This window comes from Lytechinus pictus, chromosome 1 (assembly GCF_037042905.1).
Source record: "Lytechinus pictus isolate F3 Inbred chromosome 1, Lp3.0, whole genome shotgun sequence".
Taxonomy (NCBI): Eukaryota; Metazoa; Echinodermata; class Echinoidea; order Temnopleuroida; family Toxopneustidae; genus Lytechinus; species Lytechinus pictus.
Genome location: NC_087245.1, coordinates 30,579,257 through 30,605,207, shown reverse-complemented (window position 1 = coordinate 30,605,207; position 25,951 = coordinate 30,579,257). Strand labels below are relative to the sequence as shown.

Here is a 25,951-nt window from a genome sequence, read left to right as displayed (position 1 = left end):
ATAGTAGTCATCATCACCATTATCATAATCATAAACATCTTCATCATTACCATCATCATCATTATCATCATCTTCATCATCATTATCAATCATCATCAGCAGCATCATCATCACCATCATCCTTATCACCACCACCATTACCATCATCATCATCACTATGGCTATCCTACATAACATCACCTAGTCTGCTTGCACAGACCCTGATTGAAAATTTGATCAAGTGGGTCTTCACAACACAAGACTAGCACATATAAACTTGCCGTTTTAATTTCAGGAGCGAGAGGGCCTTCAGTACACAAATCATTGTAGGCTGCACATTCAGACCCCTTAACTAAAGTGAAGGGTTTGTACTGCAGACTAACCGTCACCATCCCCATCATCAATACCATCATTTCTCTCCTACCAATATCCTCATCATTTTAATAATCACACTCATCATAAAAAATATCACCATTTATTATATCATCAACCCCCTTATCATCACCATCATCATCATCATCACCATCATCATCATCACCACCACCACCACCACCACCACCATCATCATCACCATCACATCATAAACACCATCACATCATAATCATCATCATCATCATCACATCATCACTATGGCTAACCTACATATCTTCATAGAATAACTATCAAGACTATAATTCATTGTCTGTCAAAACAAGTAATTGTGTTTCAGCTGTATTTTAATGGAAGATCATTCAAATATTCTGAAAATTGCAATTCTAATTGAGCATTAGCAATCCAGCTTACTAAATAATATCCATGTGATCAATACATATTATTATAAAGGGGATAAGGCTTCATCGTGCTATGTCAATTAAAACATGCATTAAGGGTGCATTGAGAAAACATAAAGGAAATTTAAATGTTTAATACTGCTCACATAAGATGCATAAAATGTTTGCTTGTATTTTTTTTTGCATCACCAAAGCTTTTCTTTTAAATCAATATTGATGGATATTCAGAGACGAGAACACTGATAAATATATCAATATCAGTATACTTTATATTGAGTTGAGTGAAGGAGGGGGATATCAGTGTTGGTATGTTCAACCTTGCATAACAGATAACGATTTGACAATCATTTTTTTCAACTTCACATATATGATCTAAACAATTAGAAGAAAGAGCACTTTAAAGGGAAAGTCCACTCCAACAAAATAGAATTATGTGAATAAAATGAGAAATATCATTCAATCAAACGTCATGCTGAAAATTTAATCAAAATTCTCTTTCTTTACAAATAAACTCTTTGGCTGTGTGGACCTTGATTTCAACAATTGAGGAAAGATATACTGTATGTACCTGTATGATGGGTGAAGTGGACCTAAATGTATGCATAAAGTCTTATCTGGGGCCAGTTTCATAAAATCTTACAGCTATGTTAACTTTGCTATTATTGTGACTACCAAGGAAAACTTGATTTTGATTGGCTGCTGAGCTTTGTTATCATAGTAGTCAATATAATGACAAATTAACCAAAGTTGTAAGTCTTCATGAAACAGGGTCCTAGATTGGTAAATCCCCCCCCCCCCCCCCCCGTGGACTGAGGTGCTTTCATACAAGGATGGGCCACTGGTCTGACAAGGCGGACACCAAAGAAACCGAAAAAGCACATAAATCACAAAAACAATTATTCATAACGAAACAAAAAACTTGCAACAAATCGATATTGGGTCCACAAAGTTGCAATAGTATTGCTTCTGAAATGGTTAAGAGTACAGATTATAAGATTGAATATTCTAACAGAGAAATATCTCAAGATTGGCAACAAAATACTGCACATATTGTGGGGATATGATAAGTGGGAGCTGTGTGATGGGTATAATCCCATTGGAAGACCACACATCCACACCTCCTTTTCAAAGACACCTGCAAATTTGACATGAAATTTTCTGGCATTGACACTAACGACATTGAGGAAGCTGTAGCCAATGGACGTCGTCTGTGAAGTTAATGTACATGTAGGTGACAAAATGGCAGAAAGTATATGACATGCTCAACTGGTAGACAAAACAGCTTAGAGAAGAAAGGCGAGGTCAGCATCAGTATCTGATTCAGCACCAACCTCTTCCATCTGTTCAGATTGCTCAAGAGACTGCCACTCTTAGAGTGGGACTCTGCAGCCACTCTAGAAAATATAACACCTACATGTAATAATGCCAATAATGACGAAGACTGAATAAGTGTAAGATTGCTAATAATAGAGAGAGCCCTACACTTGGTATATATATTATGCAAAATCACCTATAAAGGGTAGCAGAGTAATTGACTGATTTTATTCAGAAAACTGTTCTTAATTGTTAGGTGTCTACAGAAGCCATCAGAAGAAGAAAATACTCACTTTTGTGGTATTTTATAAATATCAAATTCATTGTTCAATGGCTGTGTGAAGCTGGCTAAACATGTCATTCAAAATGAAAAGGGGTGAAAACAAAGAGGGAGGGGATACATAGAGAAGGGAGAGAGATAGAGAAATGGGGAGTGACAGAGAGAGAGAGGGGGGGGGAGAAGGATCTTCACTTCAATAATAAATTGAATATTCAATACCATTAAATACAAGACTGTCATTCAATCTACAAGAGTCTACTTTTGTTTATAGCACAGGCATTGCAGGACTTATTATTCATTGTGTGTGATCGCAGAATGGAAGCACTGCTGATAAACATAGAGTGAGATGTGTTACACGATAAGTGAAAATATAATAAGGAATAAAAAAGAGTTCAAAGTATCATAATAGGGAGACATAACATACATAAGTTTGCAGTGTTTACAGGATTATTATCGAAATATTATGAATGACATGTTCTTGTAGATATAACATTCCAAGAATTCATAAGAATTACAAAGGGATTCACAGTTAAGACAATAAATAGATATCAACATGCACAATGTACACATCACACTGTACATCATAAAGTAGTATAATTCATGTGTGAAAATGCCCTGAAAAATTCTTGATATAAAATTACATTAATTATTAACATGAAAATGTAAATTTCTTTTTCAAGTTACTGTCAAAATCTGGACCAAAAACACATCCGAATGTGGGAAATGGCTACGGTCTTCATTTGACTACTAATATGAAGATTCAAAATAATTGGCAAATCGGCAACTGCATCAGAGAATATATATGGTCAAAAAATAAATACTATTAAACTGCATTAATTAACAAAATATTTGTCACGAATTGAGGGATGCTACCTCCGTCTCTCTTGCTTCTGAGTTCGCTTCTTTTCTTTCTCTTTCCGATCTTGTGCCTTCTGCTTCTGTTGTTCTCTCTGCAGTTTGTCCTGTTCCTTCTTCTTTGTGCTCTCCAGCTTGGCTTTCTCACGTTTCTCCTTCTCATGTCTATCAACGTCCACCTTATTTGTATTGGTAAAGACTGGTTCAAGAACGTGTGGTTAAGGAACGTTAAAGCTAAAGGAATGTAGTTACAGCAAACAATGATCTCATGAGAAAGTCTTTAAAATCAAGGTTTAATTGTCACTTTATCATGGTAGATCTACAGGTAGATCTGGTACATTTCAACCGTAACCAAATTCGGTAAAATCATGAAATCTAAGCTGGAAAACAATCACATGAAGATCACTTACACAGATAAGCATAAGTGGGACAATATAGTTCATTGATTGGGGTAATAATAATACACAATGCTCCTTGGAATAGATTATTTCTAGACAGATGGCGCTATATGAATAAATACCTATTACTATTATTGATTGAAAAAACACCAGACATCTGGCTGGAATGGCATGACTATTTTGCTCTTTTCTCTGCAATTAAACAATTTCTATCAGGAACATTTGGTACATATTTTTTAAAATCTATATTAGTATAAACAAACACTTGGATAGTCATTTTATTGGAATCTGTACAAACTCATTTTGAGACTGTTACCCAACTGTTATCTTTAAAATGATTCAACATTCATGGTTTCTTTTGGCTCAATATGTACATGGGTCCTGAAAGGCAGTATCTCACTGAGAAGGGGTTATTTGAAAACTTAGAAAGTTTCGATTCCCAAAATTTGCAAAAGAATGTTGACCAAGATTACTATTTTTTTATTTTTTTCTCCGTCATGGGTGACTTTTCACTTTGCTTCATAATGGGAACATTCACGCTGATGTTTATGAAATGTGAATATGGAGAACAGTTGGCCACTACAAGTTATAGTAAGCAGATGATTGTGATAGTTTTGCAATGAGTAGCAACACTTAATCATTTGCTACTATTTGGGATTTTCATTGACCGGGAATGGGGGAGGGGGGGGGGGGGATTCTGGCAAAAGTATGATCTGACATAACCCCCCCCCCCCAGATCAAGGAACAATGTATGCAAAGGGAGACAGATAAAAAAAGCTTGTTGCAGCAAGTTGAGTATCTTGTGAATAACAATGAGGTAAATGTGAGATTGGTAATAGCATGCTAAGGGGAAAAACAGATTTGATCCTCAATTGGGCCAACCTAACTCAGGCCTATATATTGAGAAACAAGAGTGTCACTAACGCAAGCACATAATACGCCCGCCTGTAACACGGAAAATGGAGTTATTGGTCAAGCAAGAAAAGGGGATGGTGGCGACTTCACCTTTGACCTTCTGACCTCAAAATCAATAGAATTGCTGGGATCTATGCTAGTAAGTATCATACACACCTAATTAAATGAGCATATTTTACGTTCAACTAAAGTTATCGCGTCAACAAGGACTTCAGAAGGTTAAGATGAAAACATGTCACTGTGATCTTGACCTTTAATTTTTATTACCTCAAAATCAATAGGCTTCCTGGGATCCATGCTAGTATCAAACACACCAAATTATATGAGCCTAGGTTAAGTTAAACTAAAGTTATCACGTTTACAAGGACTTCAGAAGGGTATGATGAAAACATGTCAGTGTGACCTTGACCTTTTGACCTGACAATCAATAGACTTCCTGGGATCCATGCTAGCATCATACACACATTATATGAGACTAGGTTAAGTAAAACTGAAGTTATCGTGTTTACAAGGACTGCAGAAGGGTAAGATGAAAACATGTCACTGTGACCTTGCCCTTTGACCTCAAAATCGATAGGCTTCCTGGGATCCATGCTAGTATCATACACACCAAATTATATGAGCCTAGGTTATGTCAAACTGAAGTTATCGCGTTTACAAGGAAAAGTTAACGGACGGACGGCGAGCGTGATACCATAATACATCCCGTCTCGGACGGGCGTATAAAAATTCAATAATGAATGCACGCTTTTGCCACAGGGTGCTACATTAACGCTTTTTATCAAGTACCGTATTAATAAGCCCATTGTTTATGTAAATCACATCTATACCTGTATTAGCACAAGAACAGGTGCGTGTTTCATGAAGCTGTTGGTAAGTTGCAAATAACTTTATGCACGACTGGTGACCCTTTCTTGTGCTTCATGATATATCCCTATATAGCTGACTTAGCACCTAAGAACATGTTCCAGTCATGACTGGTGACCCTTTCTTGTGCTTCATGATATATCCCTATATAGCTGACTTAGCACTTGAGAACACGTTCCAGTCATGCATATAAGATGTTTGCAAGTTTATCAATAGCTTTGTGAAACATCCACCAGGAAATCAGTGGTGCCAAAAAAAAATGATGTGTAGCTTACAATCAGCTATTCCAACACACCATTGATCTATCTGTAGATTCAACAATGCATGATAAGAAAGGATACACAGGTCATCCAAACCTCCTCCTCCTGCTGCACCGCCTCCGCCGCCTTTACCACCATCATAGTCAGGTTCGTAATCCTCATCTGTACATTGCTGCAGTCAAGGAAAAATCATCCTTACTTTTCTAGAATTCAAAGTAAAATATAAACAAAACACAAACAGCCCCATCTTAAAGGAGAATGAAACCCTTGAAACTAGCTGAATCCATATCAAAGAGAAAAATCAAAGAAACATATTGTTGAAAGTTTGAGGAAGATTGAATGAATAATAAGAAAGTTATGAGCATTTGAATATTGAGATCACTAGTGCCATGTAGATCCTCCCATCGGCAATGCGACCAAGATCTGTGATATCACACACGTACAACTCCCTCATTACTTTAGTACTTATTTCACTTATATTCTCACTTTTATAGAGTCTATCACAAGGTTAGGTGTTTTCTTTATGAGATGACAAGTACAGAGGTTTCACAACATTATATCATTGATGAATCGTTTGTCATATGATTAGAATGAGCAAAAAGAGATGTTTTAGGGTATATTTTCAGTGTCCGAATGGGAGAGTTGTACGTGTGTGACATCACAGATCTTGGTCGCATTGCCAATGGGAGGATCTCCATAGCATTAGTGATCTGGACATTCAAATGCTCATAACTCTTTTATTGCTAGTCCTATTTTACTCAAAGTTTTGTTGATCTTATTCTTTGATTTTTCTGCTTTCACAAAAGCTAACTTGCTCCAAGAGTTTCATTCTCCTTTAAGAAAACAGAGTAAACTCCTTTTTTTGTTTGATTTCATTTTTTAAACGGCCAATAGTATTGTCTGTTTACACTAATTCAGATATAATAGTAATAACACCAACAACAATAGTAATAATATAAAATTAATAATTACAATAATAATAATGATCATGATAATATTTAATACTAATACTAATAATACTACTAATGATAATAAAAATAATGATAATAATAATAATACCAGAAATAATAATTGGATTTATATAGCACCTGTTCCTGAGTTACGCTTTTCATCAGATGCATGCATTGCATAGTGCATTTCATAAAATAAAGGATATTCATCTCCATCAGAAACTTCTGCAAATCGGGCCAAGAGGGCAGCTTTCTGTTTTGAGTCTGTTGGTGATTTGGTAACCTTGGTTACCTGGGTGGCAGCATGGCGCTCCATGATGGCTGCCATCTTATCTTCAGAACTCTCTGTTGCGTGAGCATCTAAATATACAAAATAATATATTCAAGGATTTGTTAGAAAAGTCCTTATAAATACAGAAAGATACAAGTTATTATATCAAGCTTTAAAATGAGAGGCAAAAGTAACAGAAAAGCTATAGAAACAAGAGGCGATTAAAGTAATGAAATTTGAGATCAATAGATCTTAAACTGGCAATTACCTAACATTAATTATCAATCCTGTTTCTTATTTCTTCAGTAATGTTAAAAAAGGCCAAAATTTCAATTAAATTTGATCACTACATTCAGTTGTATCTCTATCATTAATCATTCTTAACAAATCAACATCATGAAGATTTATTTTTAATTCATGAAGTTCTTTGCAAAGAGTAAATGGCAAGAAGGGGGGTGTCAGAAGAAAATATGTTACAGAATATCCTATAATCACACCTTCAATAATAAATAAATTCATTGAAACTTTGATCTGCCTTCATAGTCCTCCTCCATAAGAATATTCAACTAATCAAAGATTAATTTAGTAATGTGAAACAAACAAGATGACTGATGAACAAGTCACACAATGATGAAAAACACATTTTAATGACTGATGAAGAGGATCATGTAATAAAGTTTGTTGCCAATACATAAATAAAAATGTGAAGTCTCTGGCTAATCAAAAGGAGAATCTCATACCTCCATTGACTTGCTTTTCATCAGAGGTTGAATGGCTAACTTGTTTCCATTTCTGCAAGATTTCATGGCAAGTCTCCTCGACAGCATCTTCCTAATGACACACAAAGGGACAATAAAGAGTGAGTATACTTGTGGGTGCCTGGACTACCGTATGAACAGCTGACAGCCCATTGCAAATAAAGCATCGGAATAAATAGTCATGCATCATGAGGTCGCCCATCAAAACAGGTGGTGCCGTTACATATTTTGGTTACTGTATTCATTTTCAAAACCAGGGGCTATTTGGTAATGGTAATGGTTTATTTAAAAAATTCAGTAGCAGCCAAAGGCTGAATTGCAGAATCTTTTTACAAATAATAATATAAACATGATAATAAGTCACATAATTACATAATTCTTAACAAATCAAAATAGTTAATACGATCCCTATAAACAAACTTGCCTAGATAAATAGTATGTGATATATCATGCATTATTTGAAGAAGAAAAGTATAGACACATAAAAAAGACAATTCATTTAAAACACACACGCCATGTCCATCAACTTAAACTTCGAAACAGGCATTAGAGCAAGAACAGTTTGATTTAGGAGAAGTGAAAAAAAGAAGAAGGAGCAGAGATAGAACAGGAAGATAAGATATGAAAGAGAAAGAGAGAGAGGGAGAGAGGGCAAAGGAGGGGAGGAAAGTTGACTTGAAAGTTGGGAAGACAGGAAGTAATCTAGAAGAGGTAGAAATAAGTTTTAAGGCTGCAAAGTTAAAATAGATAATTAAAGGAAATCAAATTTGGAAGAATTTGAGTAAACGTTATAATAGATTATCCTTGTCCAAAAACAAATATAGCCTACACAGGTACAGATTGAAATCTCGTTATTACACATTAAAAAGAGTGAAAAAGTAGTAGTAGTAGTTGAAGTCGTAGTTGTAGTAGTAGTAATAATAGTAGTAGTAGTAGTAGAAGTCGTAGTAGTAGTAGTAGTAGTAGTAGTAGTAGTAGTAGTAGTAATAATAGTAGTAGCAGTAGTAGAAGTCGTAGTAGTAGTAGTAGTAATAGTAGTAGTAGTATTAATGGAAGTAGTAGTAGTAGTAGTAGTAGTAGTAGTAGTAGTAGTAGTAGTAGTAGTAATAGCAGTAGTAGTAGTAGTAGTAGTAGTAGTAGTAGTAGTAGAAGTAGTAGTAGTAGTAATAGTAGTAGTAGAATCTGCAACAATCAGGAAAGACAGGTCAGGCGGACAGAGAGAGGTATGGGTGTGGTTCCAACAAACTTGGTACAAAGTATGTATAATACTATATCACTTTAAAGTTGAACTCATTAGCTTATAGACCCTAATCAAGTATTTGTGGTATTAGTAAGCTTCAAGGCTGAGCAGTCTATAGAACTTGAATCGCGTATTCTTAATGCTCAAAGACAGAGCATATAAGGGTTGGTGCCAAAAGCAGTAACGCCCGTACCTGTACAAAGTCAATGGGATTAGAGAGTCTCAATATTTTGTGCTATTTGGGGTAAAACATTACAGAAGAGGTCCACCCCAACAAAAGTTGATTTGAATAAAAGGGAGAAAATCCTGAAAATTACATCAAAATTGGATGTAAAATATGAAAGTTGATGACATTCTATAGTTACAACTAATTCCACAAAAACAGTTATATGCACATTTTGGTCTGTAATGAGGGGACTGATGACATAACCAACTCACAATTGTTTTTTTTCACTAATAAGAAATGTTTAATTTTCTCCATATTGTCATGTGAAGCAAATATTTATTCCCCCTGAAGGCCTGAACATGTGGAATTATAATGGTTTTAACATTTTGTGGTTCAGTCAAATTGGTCACTGAAAAATCTGTTATGAAATATTAAAGAATTCAATCAATCAAAAAAGAAGAAATAGTAAGGGACATCAATCATCATCGCTCTCATCTGCATGTCACAGACTTGTGATCAAATTGTTTTGTGAAAAGTAACCAAACCTTTAAAATGTCAGAACTTTCTTATTTTACAACTGATTTTCATGAAAATTTCAGCATTATGCTTGTTTGATGTTTCTCTATTGTTTCAAATCAACATTTTTCTTGGGTGGGCTTGACCTTAATGTTGTCAAAACTTGTCTTGTCTTGGTTAAGTAAGCATATGCCGGCTTGCTGAACTCCGCAAACTTTGTTGAAAAAAGTGAGGTCACAGAGCAAGCAGGTTTTATTTTGAAGGAGTCTAGTGATCTCCACCATGTCCATCTACAATTTTGGTATCATATCTAAAGCTGTTAACATTATTCTTTACTGTCTAATGATAGACCAATATTTTTGGCAATGCATTGGCATGTGAATATGAAATACAAGGACAAAACTTTCTAGGGGGCATTGGGACCCCAATCAGGTTGAAAAAAGCTGTCAGACTAGTCAAACCTTCAAGCACCATCGTACAAAAGCCACAGATATTAAATCAAAATGTTTGCCTTCGATATAATTAGTGATATTTAAACTGCAATAAACAATAACTAATTTCACTCAAAAAAAGTTCATAACTAAAAGAAAGAAACAATTCACGAGATTGTGTAGTAGGTTTCACGGTACACCATTTATCTTTCTTGGGCAAGTGTTGGTCCTGAAAAGGACCACCCAATTCACTAGATGATTCACCCCATGACAAGCCTTGTCGCCAACGTTGGGTCAGATGCATAAAAAGTAGCAATTGCTTTTGCTGGATTCTGTATGTATAAAAATGAGCAAGCAAATGATTTTGCTAGTAAGTCAAACAATCGCTAACTGCTAGCATTTCCTTGACAAAGCATTAAGCTATTGCTAAAAAGCGTATGCATAAAGCGAACATTTCGCTTGTGCATTTTAAGCACTTGCTTGAGTTTTTTCGAGCTCTGTCAGAGCAGCTTGAGCGTTTGCTTGATCAGGGCATTCGCATTTTTGAATGTTTATGCAGAGACAACCCCAATGTGTACCGTAACCTGCATAAAAATGTTTCCTTCCTAATAAGTGCAAACCTAATGCCGAATAAACAAATTCATAAAAAAGAAACAAGTTATTCAATTTGCGCTGCCAGCCTGCCACACCTTTGCGTTCGAGTCTTGCCTTTTTATTTGAGTCGTGTTGTGTTTGCAGTCAGCGTGACGTCGCTATTGTTCAAACTGCTAGCAATTGCTTTCTGAAGGCAAGAAAAGGGCTAAAGCACTAGCAAATGGTTATAATACATATATAGTAAAGCAATTGCTGAAGCATGATCTTTTGTTTGGCTAGCTATTGCTTGTGCTTAAAGCTATTGCTTGCCAGCAATTGCTATTTTTTTATGCATCTGACCCATTGTGTGCATTTTGCATTTGTGTGTTACCGAGGGTGCCGACTTTCATATGTGCACTACTGCCACTCGATACTGTTGTTTTCACCTCATTGGTGAGTTAAAAAGGTGGGCAAAATAGGAAAAGAAACTTAAAACGTATGAGGGTTGTAAATCATCAATCATTATTCAACCTCCTCCACCTCAATTCAAGAATTACTGTACTATTGAGTCAGGTTTACCAAATTATTAGTGGATGAGAAGAGAGGGTGAGAGAGATAAAAAACAAACTGACATCACCTCCATGGCCTTTCTTCGATTAAACAATAGAATTTGCACCATTTCATTTATAAAGCCCCTATTTTAGTTGCCCCCATATATTTTGAATTATCCAACACAAATTTCCCCATTTTAATGTCATATTTAATTTGCCCAAAAAACTGACATATTGTATGCATGCGAAATCATTTCCACTGGAAAAGATTCAATAGTTTAATTCTTATTCTTTTATGAGTTTCAAGATTAATAGAGTATCTCTGTCTGCAGCGGGACAGGACCGTGTCTGGACAGTGTCGAAGGAACAGGATCCGGGTACCTCGAGCGAAGTTCGTGCAGGCTCCACTCCACTTCACTACCGCTACACTACGCTTCACCTACCCGAACTTCGAGACCATGAACTCGATACAAAATACAAAATTCATGCAACATCACGATCTTTAAAAACAAGTGCAACTAATATTCTTACTTTACACATAGTTTCACTTCTTTTCCATGCTTATATCAGTCTCAAAATTGATGATTTAGAGCCAACATGAAGTTCCTCACACGTATAAATATTAATGCGCTGCCGACTTCAAAACATCGCATGCGGGAGGTACCGGGTCTGGTCCGAGCTCGGACCCTCGCGCGCATGCGATGTTCTGAAATCGGCAGCGAATTATTACGTGTGAGGAACTTCATGTTGGCTCTAAATCATCAATTTTGAGACTGATATAAGCATGGAAAAGAATAGACCAAAAGCTTCGGTCTCTGTTAATTTTGGTTGTTCAGCTGAACTCCTTTGGCTTCACTCACCAAATACAGAGACCGAAGTTCTAGCGCGATCTGTACAGGGGACTCAATGGCCATATGTTTATGTACTTAAGATCGGATAAAACGGGGAAGTGAATTTGCACGACAGCCGAGGTAAGTCACTGTTTTTGTTCCTTTTAACTTGATTTTTCTCGGTTTTTTGGCAATTGATGCCAAGAGGGAATATTAATTTGCATTTTGGTCGCGTGAATTTTCAAAATTTTTACTCATTAAAGACAAAAATTGAAGAGCCCCGACGGGGGGATTTTGCATTGCAAGTCCCCTAATGGTGGCTGCACGCTAGCGAGCCGTCTGTGTATGAGGAGAAATTAAAAAAAAAAAAAAAATGTTAAAAAACTCCTCGAAACAGACGGCTGCCAGCTGTCTAGGAAAAGAAGTGAAACTTTGTGTAAAGTAAGAATATTAGTTGCACTTGTTTTTAAAGATCGTGATGTTGCATGAATTTTGTATTTTCTCCCCATAAAATCCCACCTTTTGTCACTCGGAATATCCGATCGAGTTCATGGTCTCGAAGTTCGGGTAGGTGGAGCGTAGTGTAGCGGTAGTGAAGTGGAGTGGAGCCTGCACGAACTTCGCTCGAGGAAGGATCCGGGTAACCTTGTGACAAACACACTGAGAGTATACCGAGGAGATCATTTGGGTGTGGAAACGACCCACAACGAACAACAACAACAACAACAACAGTAACCTGTAAGATACAAGTCTTTCTTAGGATAATAACAATAAGGAAAGACAGGGAAAAGTATACTTCAAATATGGGAGAGCAAAGAATGAGGAAATGAAAAGGAAAGGAGGGAAAAATGAAATGATATTCGAAAAGAAAGGAAACAACATTTTTGGTGGTAATAGTAAAACACGACTGGTCGCCAGTATACTAATACTAACCACGCACTAGTGTGAGTGATTATACCCAACAAAACATGAATTCAGAAAACAATCGAGGCCGAGGCGAGCTTTTTTTTGGAAATTTTCTACTTTCCACATTTCTTCCATTAATTTGAACTTGCAACAGTCATGACAGTTGTAACACTTTATAAGTGTTTACTTTATATGATTATCAATAATTTTACTCTATATTTGGCCAAAACAATGTGAGAAGTTTAGCACTTTTACTCGACAGTTTACAAGACATTCACTTTTCAACATTAAACACAGAATCGATCTGCATGCATAATTCACAACATTATTTGATGTGCATGGGACCGAGATTAAATACCAATATTCCGCCAAGGATTCCACTTAAGGCTTCTGACTTCTCCTCCTCGTTCGAATCATCAGTTTCTACAATACTACTTATGTAGCTTCCAAACACATCCTGATCGATGTTGAGTTGGTCTAGTTTGATGGAGAGCCATTCTCCAAAATTTTGACAAATAGCAGCCTCTGCCATCTGAAATAGTTTCCAGCAGATGGTGCAAGTATTCGCCGATCCCATTAAATTCTCGGATCTGTTGCTTACATATAGCTAGCTAGCGGCATACGTCCGTGCAGTCCAGTAGCAGCGAATTTGAACGATTTGCCTCACCACAATTCAACTTTTACTAAATTAGTGCGCATTCATCATATTGTGTTATTTTGAAAAAAATGTTGATAATGCATCATATTTTTTAACATTTTAAATAATATGAATATCTTATTCAACACTAGGAAATGAGATTTCATTTTTTTTTTTTAATATTAAAAAGGCAAATAATGTAATTCCGCGGAGTAAGCTCTCATATCGAGTTGTGCATTGTTTCTCCCTTTTCCTCGTGTGATCTACGTAGGCCAAAATGAGGTAAAAGACTGTCACAAAAATATGCATAAAAATCCTTAAAAGAGTATTTTCTTTCCAATTGTGTTACAGTGTCTGTTTTATGAATTCCTTATGATCATTCTGATTGTCGTATTTTTGTTGTAGGCGAATTAATTTATTACTATTAAGGGTTGGGTTATCGGCGCGATGTTATTCTGCCAAACGAATATGACTGGGTGCACGACACTAACGTGACGTGAATGGGTACCCCCCCCCGTACTAGTTACTACTACTGGGTAGGGGATCCGGAGCCCGGCACTGGCAGGTCCGCCGTCGCGTCGGGGGTCGGACGTCCGGTGGAACAGGGACGGGGATCTCATTCCTTTTGGTAGGATGGGGTTCTGAATTTGTTAAACAGTTAAAATATTCGTCTTTTGCACAGGATTTTCTCAAAATTCATGCATTAAATTATAGCAAAAATAATTGTGAATATTTCATTATTTGCCACTTTTCTTTTGAATTGCTTAATAAATGCTAAAAGTTAAAAAGATCTGAATGTATAGTGAGTGATCGTATTACCGACCGGCCTTGTATTACCGAACGTGCGCATCATCATACGCATCAGAAAATAATTCCATACGCTCAAAATTTTGCAACATCCTTTCAAAGAGAACTTGAAGTTGAATAGAAAGATGATGAAAAATTGTCAAAAACACAATTTCAAAGTCTTAATATTCGAAAAACAATAAGATATGGTCAAAATAACGCATCAGTGACTTTGTTGTTTTCTCAACTTTTCCCATAGAAAACACACGTTCGGTAATACGATACCTTTTTCAAGTGACCAAAATATTTCACATGCGAAGAGGGGTCCGATTGGAAGCTAATATCGTAAATAGGAAAAACGATTTCGGCCAAATTTTTACATATTTATATTTTGTAGGTAATTGTGTATTCATGGTGAAAGTTTGGTGAATTTTTTGAGAATAGTGTGTTTGATATGATTGAATTCATGAAAGTGTTCGGTAATACGATCCACTACCATAAATCTTTATTAAGTGTCGGGACCAGGGGCGGATCCAGGATTTTTTCGCAAGGGGGGGGGGGGCACATTTTCCCGAGGAGAAATTTGACAAGCAAAAAAAAAAGGCTTTCAACCAAAAATTAAGGGAATTTCGTCCACGATAAAATTTGACAAGCAAAAAAAAAAGGTCTTCACTCTTGAAAGAGGGGGGGGGGGGGCCCACGTTTCTGTTCTGCATTTTTACATTACAAATTTTAATTGCTTGTGCCTCTTATTTAGGGGGGGGCATGGGCCGGCTGTGCCCACCCCCCCCCCCCCCCCCCCCTTGGATCCGCCAGTGGTCGGGACTCCCGTTTCCAATCCTACATTAAATGCCTGCTATTCAATTTCAAATATATTTTCTGCCTTTTTGAGATGGATATTCAAAATTTTGCATGCTGAATTGGGCAGTTGAAATTGAATATCCATATGCACAGATTTCGGACAGCTTTTCTTACCACAGTTGTCATTACTTTTAATCAATGATTGAAACGTACAAAAACTGGGTATAGATCTATATTCTTGAGTTGCATGGAGAGTAATTCGTTCAACTTCAAGTGAGATTTACTCTCTTAAACATCCTGGCACTGTTTTGTTATAGCGCCAATCGCACATCACCACCAAAAGGTAACAAGTAAAAACATGTTTTTGAAAGCCATTTCCGCCAGCAGATGGTAAATTGTCGTTTAAAGTTCATTTTCAGTAATGTTACCATCATTTTGTTTTACATGTAGCCTTGATCCTGTTGAAACAAAGTATGTAAACTTAAGAGAATTTCATGATACTTCGTAATAGCTTTGTTTGCAAATATCTTTTCCTATTCAAATTTCAGTAACCTACGGTTGCAGAAGCGCTTGGCCGCAAGCGTGATGAGCTGCGGCAAGAACAAGGTCTGGCTTGACCCTAATGAAATCAACGAGATCGCCAATGCTAACTCGAGGCAGAACATCCGCAAGTTGATCAAGGATGGTCTGATCATCCGCAAGCCTGTTGCTGTACATTCCAGGGCCCGTGTTCGCAAGGATGCAGAAGCCCGTAGGAAGGGACGTCACAGTGGACGCGGTAAGTGATCATACTCATGCCTAGATTCTTTCTCATGGTTTTAATCGTCTTTATAGCCTTTTTTTTGAAATATTTGTCTTTCATAGAAGATGAGCACATGTAATTTTTAATATGAACGTAACTGGATTATCATCAGGAAAAATTTATTTAAAAAACCAGATGGTGAAATTATCAACTTGATTTAAATAATGATTCCCCCCCCCCCTTATCTATCCAGGTAAGCGTAAGGGTACAGCCAATGCCCGTATGCCTTCAAAGGTGATCTGGATCAGGCGGATGCGAGTCTTGAGGAGGCTACTCAAGAAGTACAGGGAGAACAAGAAGATTGACAGGCATTTGTAAGTAGATTAAAGATTTCCCATTATTACATGAGACGGTTTGTTTATTCAAAAAAATGTTTGTATGTGGGGGAGGGGGTAGAAATAATCTTGATTAGCATTCCTGGTTGTAAAATATAAGCTTTCAACTATGATATGTACAGTCCTCTGATAAAAAGAAATTACCGGCAGGATGTTAAGTAATACTTGTTAAACATGTCCAAGTTTCATGAACTAGGCCCATATACTTTTTGAGTTATGATATTAAAAAAACTTAACCTTTGGTTAAGATTAGGAGTGGGCTATACATGGGTCAAAAATACTTTTTTTGTAATTTCAATATGACAACAGTTTTTTTTTATTCCTTGTAATGTATCTCAACATGCAATTACAATATTTTTTGTCTCGGGTCCGAGAAAAAAGTGTGCCGGGCCAAAATCCAAAATGGCTGCCAAAACCCCCCAAAATCACAGTTTTGGCCACAACTTTTTTATTTGGTGGTCAATTTCTCTGTTTTTGGTGTCTATTCATATGTCTTGGGGGGCAGGCAATTTGTTTTTCCTATAATTAGTACTTTTAAACCATTATTTGTAGAGTTAAAAGGTAATTATACCTAAATTTTCCATTTTTTTTTCCTTTTTTCAGCCAAAGAGTAGGTTTTATCATCCTGGGGTTCTGGGATATTAGATGGTACGAGGTCAACAATAGCAAGCAGCTTCATATAGCTATATTGCTTTTATTCCTCCACTTTGGGTTTTACGGATATTTGTGAAATATATCTTATTAGATAAAAAAATGTCAATTATCCATTGGGGCTATACAGTATACATATGTACAATGTACTGTACATACATACTGCACTGCATAAATGCATTGGCCACCATGACAGATAACAAGGCTTGTATAAACTAGTGTCATAGAAATGAGTTCTCAGGTTTAGAATTAGATGCCTCAGAAATTGAAGATATGTTTTGTCTCAGAAATTGAGGACATGTTTTGTCAAATATGCTAATTCAGGGGGCGGAGAGAGGTAATTTACACTGTAGCTATTCTGGGCCCTGTTGCATAAAAATTTACCATTATGTTAACTTAACATAATGGTAACTTGCATGCAATCCTTTATTCTGATTGGCTGTTGATCAGCGTTACCATGATACTAGTAGCCACCTGACCCCATAAACATAGGCCAGTTAGACACCAGAACCAGGTTTTAAAAAAAGCCTCCAAATGAAGAAGATATGGCTAAAAATGTGATGTACGTAATATATATATACATGTATGTGATATTTACATGTAAGTATAATTTACGTTGCTAGTTTCACCATGTACATCAGCTGACAAGGAATCAAATTCACAATCTAATTCTAAACCTTTGAAGCTCATTTCTATGACACTATAGTTTATATACAGGCCTTGTCATATGCCATGGTGGTCAATGCATGGATATATGCAGTGTAGTATGTACAGTGCATTGTACACCGTATAGCCCCTATGGATAAATGACATTTTCTTTTATTTGATAAGATATATTTCACAAATATCCGTAAAACCCAAAGTGGAGGAATAAAAGCAATATAGCTACATGAAGCTACTTGCTATTGTTGACCTCGTACCATCTAATATCCCAGAACCCCAGGATGATAAAACCCACTTCTTGGATGAAAAAAGGCTACAAAAATGGGAAAATTTAGGTATAATTACCTTTTAATTCTACAAATAATGGTTTAAAAGTACTAATTATAGGAAAAACAAATTGCCTGCCCCCCAAAACATATGAATAGACACCAAAACCAGAGAAAATGACCACCAAATAAAAAAGTTGTGGCCAAAACTGTCATTTTGGGGGGTTTTGGCGGCCATTTTGGATTTTGGCCCGGCACACTTTTTTCTCGGACCCGAGACAAAAAATATTGTCATTTCATGTTGAGATAAGGTAAAAGGAACACAAAAAAACTGTTCCCACAGTAAAACCAAAAATCACCCATTTATAGCCCACTCTTATTAAGATTTGATTTTGACGATGATGCCGCCGTCAGAAAAGCGGCACCTGTAAACCTAGTGCAGTCTTGACACTTTCTGTCTCTCATTTTTAAATGTTAAACCCAGCTTTGTCATTTGAATGTGTTATGTACTCCCTTTTTCAGTTTTACCAATGCTATTTCTCAAGTTATATAGAATCAAACTAAAGGATAAAAGTGCGAGATATATTATTGATTTTGTGTGTTTCTTTGTTTCAGGTACCACTCACTGTACATGAAGGTCAAGGGTAATGTCTTCAAGAACAAGCGAGTTCTCATGGAGTACATCCATAAGAAGAAGGCAGAAAACCAACGTGGCAAGATGCTTGCGTAAGTCATTTTGTACAGGGGGATTTTTTTTTGTATTGGTGGAGCCATTTGTTTAGTTTGTTTGCGACTCTGGTTGCTCCGCCGCATAATTGCCATGGAGAAACGCTTGCGCCCCCTAACTAGAAATCACAAATAAAACAAACTAACTGCTTAGTGCCCATGCACGGGGATTATGACGTTATGGGCCGATAATTTCAATCATGAAAATTGGCACTCAGATTAAGGAAGAGTCATAGTTTCTTGAAGATTGCCCCTCCTGCACACAAAATAATAATTTGGTAATTTGCTTTTCTCACAGCCCTTTTTTCTTGATGCACTATTTCACATCCTTTTACAACTAGTAATGGTTGTATGGAAATGTTTCATTCATTTTTTTATTCAGGGGAAAAAAGTTAATGTCATCCATGGAAGTGACGACAGACTTTTCGCACAGCAGCGCAAAATTAATCCTTCAGTGCAGAAATTTATTGAAAATGACAGTCAAATCACAATGAAGTCAAATGTCGATAGTTCGTGAATCGAAACAGCATTTTTGTCTGTGACTCTAGACAAGCGACGTATTTGCAATTTTTTGCCAGCTCTGAGATGTCGCACGAAACTGCTGTTTCGATTCACCGACCCTTGACAAAAATTTCATTGTGATTGACTTGCATATTCGATGCATTTGCTGGGTTGTAGGATTCATTCTACGCCGTTGTACCAAAAACTCCCTATTGGGCTTTTCACTGAAGATCAGAGCCGCATCTCTCGCATAGGAATTCTGGAAGTGTCCTCTCATTAGTAATCCTCACATTGATCTTAGACCAAATATGGGTAATGCAGGAAATCAGTTGTGAGAGATGCATAGCTTACCAACTCTTTTATAGCAGGGTTTATCGGAGCTTTCCCGCATTCCCCATTGTTATGTCTATGTTAAATGTGAAAATGGAGAGAAATAAAACTTAGAGGACACTTGAAGTATTCCTGTGGGGAAGGTGTGCTCTTTCTTTGGTTGGGTGCCTTACTCAGTTGAGGTAGAAATTGTGTATTTATTACAGTATTTATGAAACTGGACCTTGGTATTTACATTTCTTTTTCTTTCTGTGCAGTGAGCAAGCCGAGGCCAGGCGTACAAGGACCAAGGAGGCCCGCAAGCGCCGTGAAGAACGTATAGCTCAGAAACGCCAGGATTTACTCAAAAGCTTCAGCCGTGAAGACGAGGAGGCCCCACAAAAATAGATCCATGATTTGTAAATGACTAAAGAAAAAACAAAAATTCCGCAAGGATACAAAGCCATGTGCAATTGTTTTCCTGTCGAATCCAGAGTCAATTGTCATCAGTTATTCATCAAATCCAACTGTCCTTGCACTCAACATCACAAAGAAATGTTTTGTAATAATGAAATCATTATCTTTATGCAAGGATAGTTTGAAGATCATGTGCAAACTGATGTATAATGGTATTATCTATAACATACATTTATGGAACCATTGTCTTTTTGTTCGAGTATATTCTTGTACATTAATTGCAGATTGATGTGATTTGGGAATAAATGCTTGGTATTGCTTCTTGCACCCAATTTCTCTTTTGAATCAATTTCATTTGTTTGCTAAGAATCTTTGGGTTGAACAGGTATTTTATTCACCCCTCCCCCCCAAAAAAAAAAAAACAACGGTTAGCTTTTTGTGCAGTTGCTCAGATTTCATCGACACTTGTTGACTGATTTCTGAATTTTGTCACTTAGGTCGGCTGAACATTAGCGAATGATGGTTGGGCACATTCACCAAGAAAAAGAATTCAACAAAAATATCGGCTACCTAAATTTTAATTTCCCAATCTATTGAAAGTCACACTTGTGTGCAAAATTTTCCTTTTAAAATCGTGTAGGATTTAATGCAATGATTTGTTTTTATACAGAAGTTAGTCAACAGGTGTAGATCCGATAGGTTTATTTTCAATTGGTCTAATGCCAATCAGTCAAATTACCAACTCCTCTACTATCATTTGATCTACTCTTAACTAGTTTGTCCAATATCGACATGGTGTAATTGCCATTTCGTCCACTCAGCATTTCATCAACCAGTTGGTCCAATAGCCATTTAGTCTTATTGGACTTTGTGTTAATTGAGCGAAACGAATGAAAATTAAATGGTTATGAGACGAAATGGTCATAGACGAACTGGTGACTGGACCAAATAGTTGTTAGGCGATATGTGTATGAACGGATTGGCATTAGACTAGATGAAGGTAGACCGTGTGGTGAGTGGACGAGTTTGCAGCAAACAAATTTGCAATTTACTGATCCAATAGACCAAAGAGTGGGAGGCCTAACTGTTAGCTGCAACAAATTCAATAAAGTATTTTTTTACAGGCACGGGACAATCAAAAGTCAGGACATCTGTAATTTAGTTATGCTTAGTACAGCATAATTTCCTTTATTGCAGAAAAATGAGACATATATTAGTTACATGAGATATGGTTGAAATCTTGGGCATTACAGATGTGATCCTTGTTATTGTCTGGGAAATGAGAATACCAAATGTACCACATAGTCCTAAAAAGCTTCACACAATTACATATGAAGGGATGTATTTTGGCATTTAGTGATGGCCGACAATTCATTATCCTATGGAAGAGAAGCACAATCTGAACTACTTAATTTTGGTTGGAGTATATATTCTTTGTGTCAAGATTCGCACTCCATGTAATTATGTAGTATGCTTCATTTACATGAAATTTTGACACTGATCAATTCTGGAGATTATCATATCAAAATAAGAGGTTTTGAACGAGTCGAGAAAATTCAAACGAGCATTATGCTGAAAGTTTCATCAAACTTGGAAGTGAATAATTTGTGAAAATTTTGAGTTATGCTTAATTTTACATAACAGTCATGCTCATCCTGTACTGGCTGTTCATAAACGTTAGTGCAAACAGAGGACTCTTTTGCAACCAGTAATGTCGCAGCAATGCATGATATCACATCTCGATCCATAAGTACCGTAACAACATTTCTGTGCGGCCAGTACTGGTATGCAAATGAGTTGTTAATTTTTGCATAAATGATCAGTTGGGTTTCATTCCACCTTAAATGTGTGGAATTTACATTGCTGCAGCAAGTTTAATTTCACATACGACTGATGAAACTTTCAGTGTAATTTTCAATTTCTTTAGTATTCAAATCAATGGTTTGTTTGGGTCAACTTGCCCTTCATGGTATGGTTTTGTTCACAGTTCTTGCTGATAACTACAGAAATGCTGGGTTCTCTGCCTTCAACTAACACATTGGTAGTACATTGCTATTCAGAAATCGCATTACAAAGATCAGATAAAGATGTCAATACATGTACAAAAATTATACACATCAGTGGGTCAAATAAACATCTACACAACTAGTATCTGAAAGAGCATGATGACATTAGTGCTAAGGCAGCGTGTGATGAGAGTGACAGATGTACATGAATCTACCTGGGAATTTTCGACCTTGCCCGTTCATGGTCTAAAGTGGTTTTCATCAATCTTTTGGATTTACTTTTAAAAATCTATCTTTGTATTAAACACCTCCATGTATGTTTGAGACAAAAACCAAATTCACAAGTCATTGTGGAAGTGCCTGGATATGAAATATTCTATTCACCTGATTTGACATAATGAACCTCGTGACAATTTTGTCTCTCTTGGTCTTACCTAACATCACATTTAACCCCAGAATTGTCGAGATTTATGTAATTTCATCTGCACTCCATCTCAATACAATAAAATTCAGCAACGTCCACAAAGGTACTTCAATCTCAGAAGCTGATGACATACAAGCGGGTGAGAAATAGTCAAGGAGCGAGCTCACGTATCATTGATTATTTACAATGGACTTGTATGACTCCATGATATTCCACAAAATATTAGAAAAGCCAAGTCATTATTTGGTACAGTGCAAATTAAAAAAGCTTGGAATTATGACATGTACACAATTATATGATCAGAGAAGTACAGCAGCATATTTCAAGCAAGATGCGCAATATTTCAGCTGAATCTGTGTAAGCAGATAATAATACAAACTTCTGCTAAATTAAAATGGAAACATTCAAATCAATGCAAAGTAATATGCAGAAATTGCAGCTGCATGAATCTTGGTATTCATTCTATAAATGCAACAAATTTCAAATACAAGATGTGCAGAAATATTGCGCAATAAAAATGCTGTGGATCATCGTCAATCAGATTGTACCTCACTAGCAGAAGAATAATGAAAAGATTTCATTTTTATGGAAGATCTCTATGTTGTTGATTTCTCCATCATACAGAGAAAACTATTGTCAAAATGTGTTTAAAGGGGCTGTAACACTGATACTTTAGCCAGCATATGCTTATGATCTTGTGGCCAGTACCGTAATCCCACTTCTTGCATATTGTTAACACAAATTTCTTACATAAAGAATCACAGGAGTTGATAACAAAAAGAAATTGTCAATAATGAATAGGATACGAACACAGCTTGCCATCACCTACCCTACATAACTTTGTCATACGCTGTCTAAACTTTTCGGGAGTGACAGCCCCTTGATGAATAATGAACGACTGTTGGCAATCTTTCGCTTGGCACAGAAGAAGTAATGAAAGTCACCTCAGACTTAATACCCATACAAGATACACAGAAAATCAGTCATGAGTGATCACATGACAAAAAATATCAGGAATTGGGTGGTAAAATTTGCACTAAGCAGTCTACTTAATACCTTGAATTGGCTAAAGATTAGCAAAAATGACGATGCTGGTGGTGAGAAATTGTCATATTTCATGGCCTATTCAAATACAGAACGATTATGGGAACTGTCGGTCTGACAGGTTTTGGTTGTGATTACACTTGGCTTCCACACTCGTCGGACCAGGATAAAACCCCAAAAGACACTCGTGGTCATCTGAGAAACAAATTACCATACACTGTATGCATATAAATGGAATTTGCATGTGCAAAAGTTTAAAGGAGAAGATCACCCTGAAGAAGTTTGTTGTAAAAATAGAAAAAATAATAAAAAAATATTGGTTGAGGTTTGAGGAAATCCATTAAAGATTGAGAAAGTCATTAGAATTTCAATTCTTGGATTTGTGACGTCATACACGAGCGGCTGCCCCATATGTTATGTGATATAAAATGCATAAATATATATATATTTTTTTAGTGGTTCGTGATTTTATACTTATTATTGTTTTCTCTTTGGAAAGGGTGTGAAATAGTTTGTATATTGATAACTGAATGTAAAGTAAAAGCAATTTTTTGAGAAAATTACATTTCATTGATGTTTTGGCAATCGATGTGTAGGAAAGCTGCCTGCATGTGACGTCACAAATCAAATAATATTCTATTACCATTTTTATTCTTTGATGGATTTTCCTCAAACCTTCAGAAATATTTTTTATTATTTTTTCTGCCATTTTTACAGCAAACTATTCTTCAGGGTGAACTTCCCCTTAAAACATTAATACAGGTGACTCTACCTAAGTCGAATCTTTTGAGACCACAGAAATCTGTTCGACTTAAAGGAAAAATTTGAAGACATGTTTGAAATAGTCTGGTCTATCAGGCAAATATTTGACTTACGGAAGGTTGACTTAGGCAGAGTTACCTGTAGTTTCTCACAGATCCACTGAAAAATTCTATGATCTTAGATTACCATTACATCATGAAAAATAATGATTCCAGGTTAAGTTATGAGCGCTCCATTCTCCCTTATTAATTCACAGCAAATGGGCAGAACATATATGACCTATTGACAATTTTGTTACTTAATTTCCCCCAATAGATGGCATATCTATCAATGACTTGTTTCAATGAAAATTCTGGAACAAATATTGGTTTGGATATGTTGCGAGTACAGAAGCAAAATTGATTTTTACATTATGCAATTTCCTTGAGTGATATCATTGGGGTGTTTAATCTATAACATTCCATAATCCCATGTTCAATAAAATAATTCACAAATTTAAGAAAGATTAGATAAATAAAAAGTATATACAACTCAAAAAGCACAATTTAACACTCCAATACTGATTTTGTTTTATCCTAACTCTACTAAACCAGTTCTATGATACAACAAAGCTCTCAAATTAAACTATGAGTAATCGATACACACTTTATTCCTACAGTAGGCACACAACATGACATATCCTATAATTTTGGAATGTGTGTGTCCAAAAGAATTATGACAAAAATCAAACACTTTATAGCCATTTTATTGCAATAATATAGCACCTTATCTACTTATGTGTTTTTTGTTAATGTTGGGATTACCTTTGAATAAACCATATTTTACCATTTGACGGATTGTCAATAGAGACCCAAGCTAAGCTCAAGTCATTTAAACTGAAAAATAATAGAGGGGTCCGCGAGCCCCAGAGCAGACACAAGGTTTCATCAAAATTATCAAGTACTTTTGGCTTTGGCCAGTAAATTTCATAATCACAATACCAGGGCCTGGAAATTGTTAACTCCCAAGAATCGATATAAAATGATTGCTTCCATTTTCAGACAGAAAAACCAGCTTGGTTGCATTTTTTTTTCTTAAGGGAAATTTCAGTTGCACTGAAAATTAATTCTTAACACCAAAATCAAATATCAATTTGAACCTATGTAGTACAGGAATACCTGATAGAAATAAAAACTCACGTAGGCCCCTAAATACATACCCACTCACCAATGGCACAAGTATAGTACAATTCATTTAAAAAAAAAGAAACCCTGAAAAAAAATGTCTGGTGTGCTTATGCAGCGTCATTGTGCTATTAAAGAGAGAGGACAACTTGGCAGGATTCAAAGGTAATCTCTAAAAACAACACTGAGCTACAATGCACAATGGGAGAAAGAAACACTATTAAAATACCACTACTCTCAAAGATGGTATAATATGCTGAGAATAGGGGAGTGGGATATTTCACTATATTAGCAATATTTTAGGCAGAAAAATTGCTCCTGGTTATGGCATGCCATTTATTCTGTCTTGGACATGTTTTTCAAGACAATGGACTTCAAAAGGTTGTAGCCCGTACTCTGCACTCCATGGTCTAACCCTCGGCCCTACGATCAAATGCTTAGCTGTGTCTTACAGGGCTGTAAAGTCCTGTCCAAAGATTTTAACACCACGCTACACTTTGAATCAATCATATGAAATGCCAATTGTCTTTACAAGTGACCATGATGCTATAAGATATTCAATAGTAGAAGCAAACAGTGTTTACAAATGGCTTGCCATAGTTCAGTGCAATTTCACCAAGTGTGACGTCAGTTGCCATGGTGTTATGGCAGGCTGGTTCTAAACAGAGTCGCAGCTGACGATCATCTGTACACATTTGTATGACTTTGGCTCGTCTGAAAAAATAGGTAGCAAGCGATCAAATTCCAATAGCAGCCATTTTCTCCTATGAGAAACACACACTATTATTCGGCGAGTTCCTTTGTTTAGAACCAGGCCGCTATGACACC

At 36.3% G+C, this 25,951-nt stretch overlaps 2 protein-coding genes across 2 annotated transcripts; one reads left to right on the top strand and one right to left on the bottom strand.

Annotated features, from left to right (window-relative positions):
- Positions 1–677: 677 nt before the first annotated feature.
- Positions 678–13,411, bottom strand: LOC129260843 (coiled-coil domain-containing protein 43-like). Its single transcript, XM_054898839.2, has 5 exons — positions 13,189–13,411; positions 7,600–7,690; positions 6,795–6,948; positions 5,720–5,802; positions 678–3,397 (listed from the first exon to the last, which is right to left on the bottom strand). Exons 1-5 carry the CDS (start codon positions 13,405–13,407, stop codon positions 3,213–3,215), a joined length of 732 nt encoding a protein of 243 aa, XP_054754814.2. The 5' UTR covers positions 13,408–13,411; the 3' UTR covers positions 678–3,212.
- A 79-nt stretch (positions 13,412–13,490) lies between these two features.
- LOC129260834 (large ribosomal subunit protein eL19-like) lies at positions 13,491–20,056 on the top strand. Its single transcript, XM_054898827.2, has 5 exons — positions 13,491–13,749; positions 15,603–15,832; positions 16,050–16,170; positions 18,387–18,497; positions 19,586–20,056. Exons 1-5 carry the CDS (start codon positions 13,745–13,747, stop codon positions 19,713–19,715), a joined length of 597 nt encoding a protein of 198 aa, XP_054754802.1. The 5' UTR covers positions 13,491–13,744; the 3' UTR covers positions 19,716–20,056.
- Positions 20,057–25,951: the final 5,895 nt, after the last annotated feature.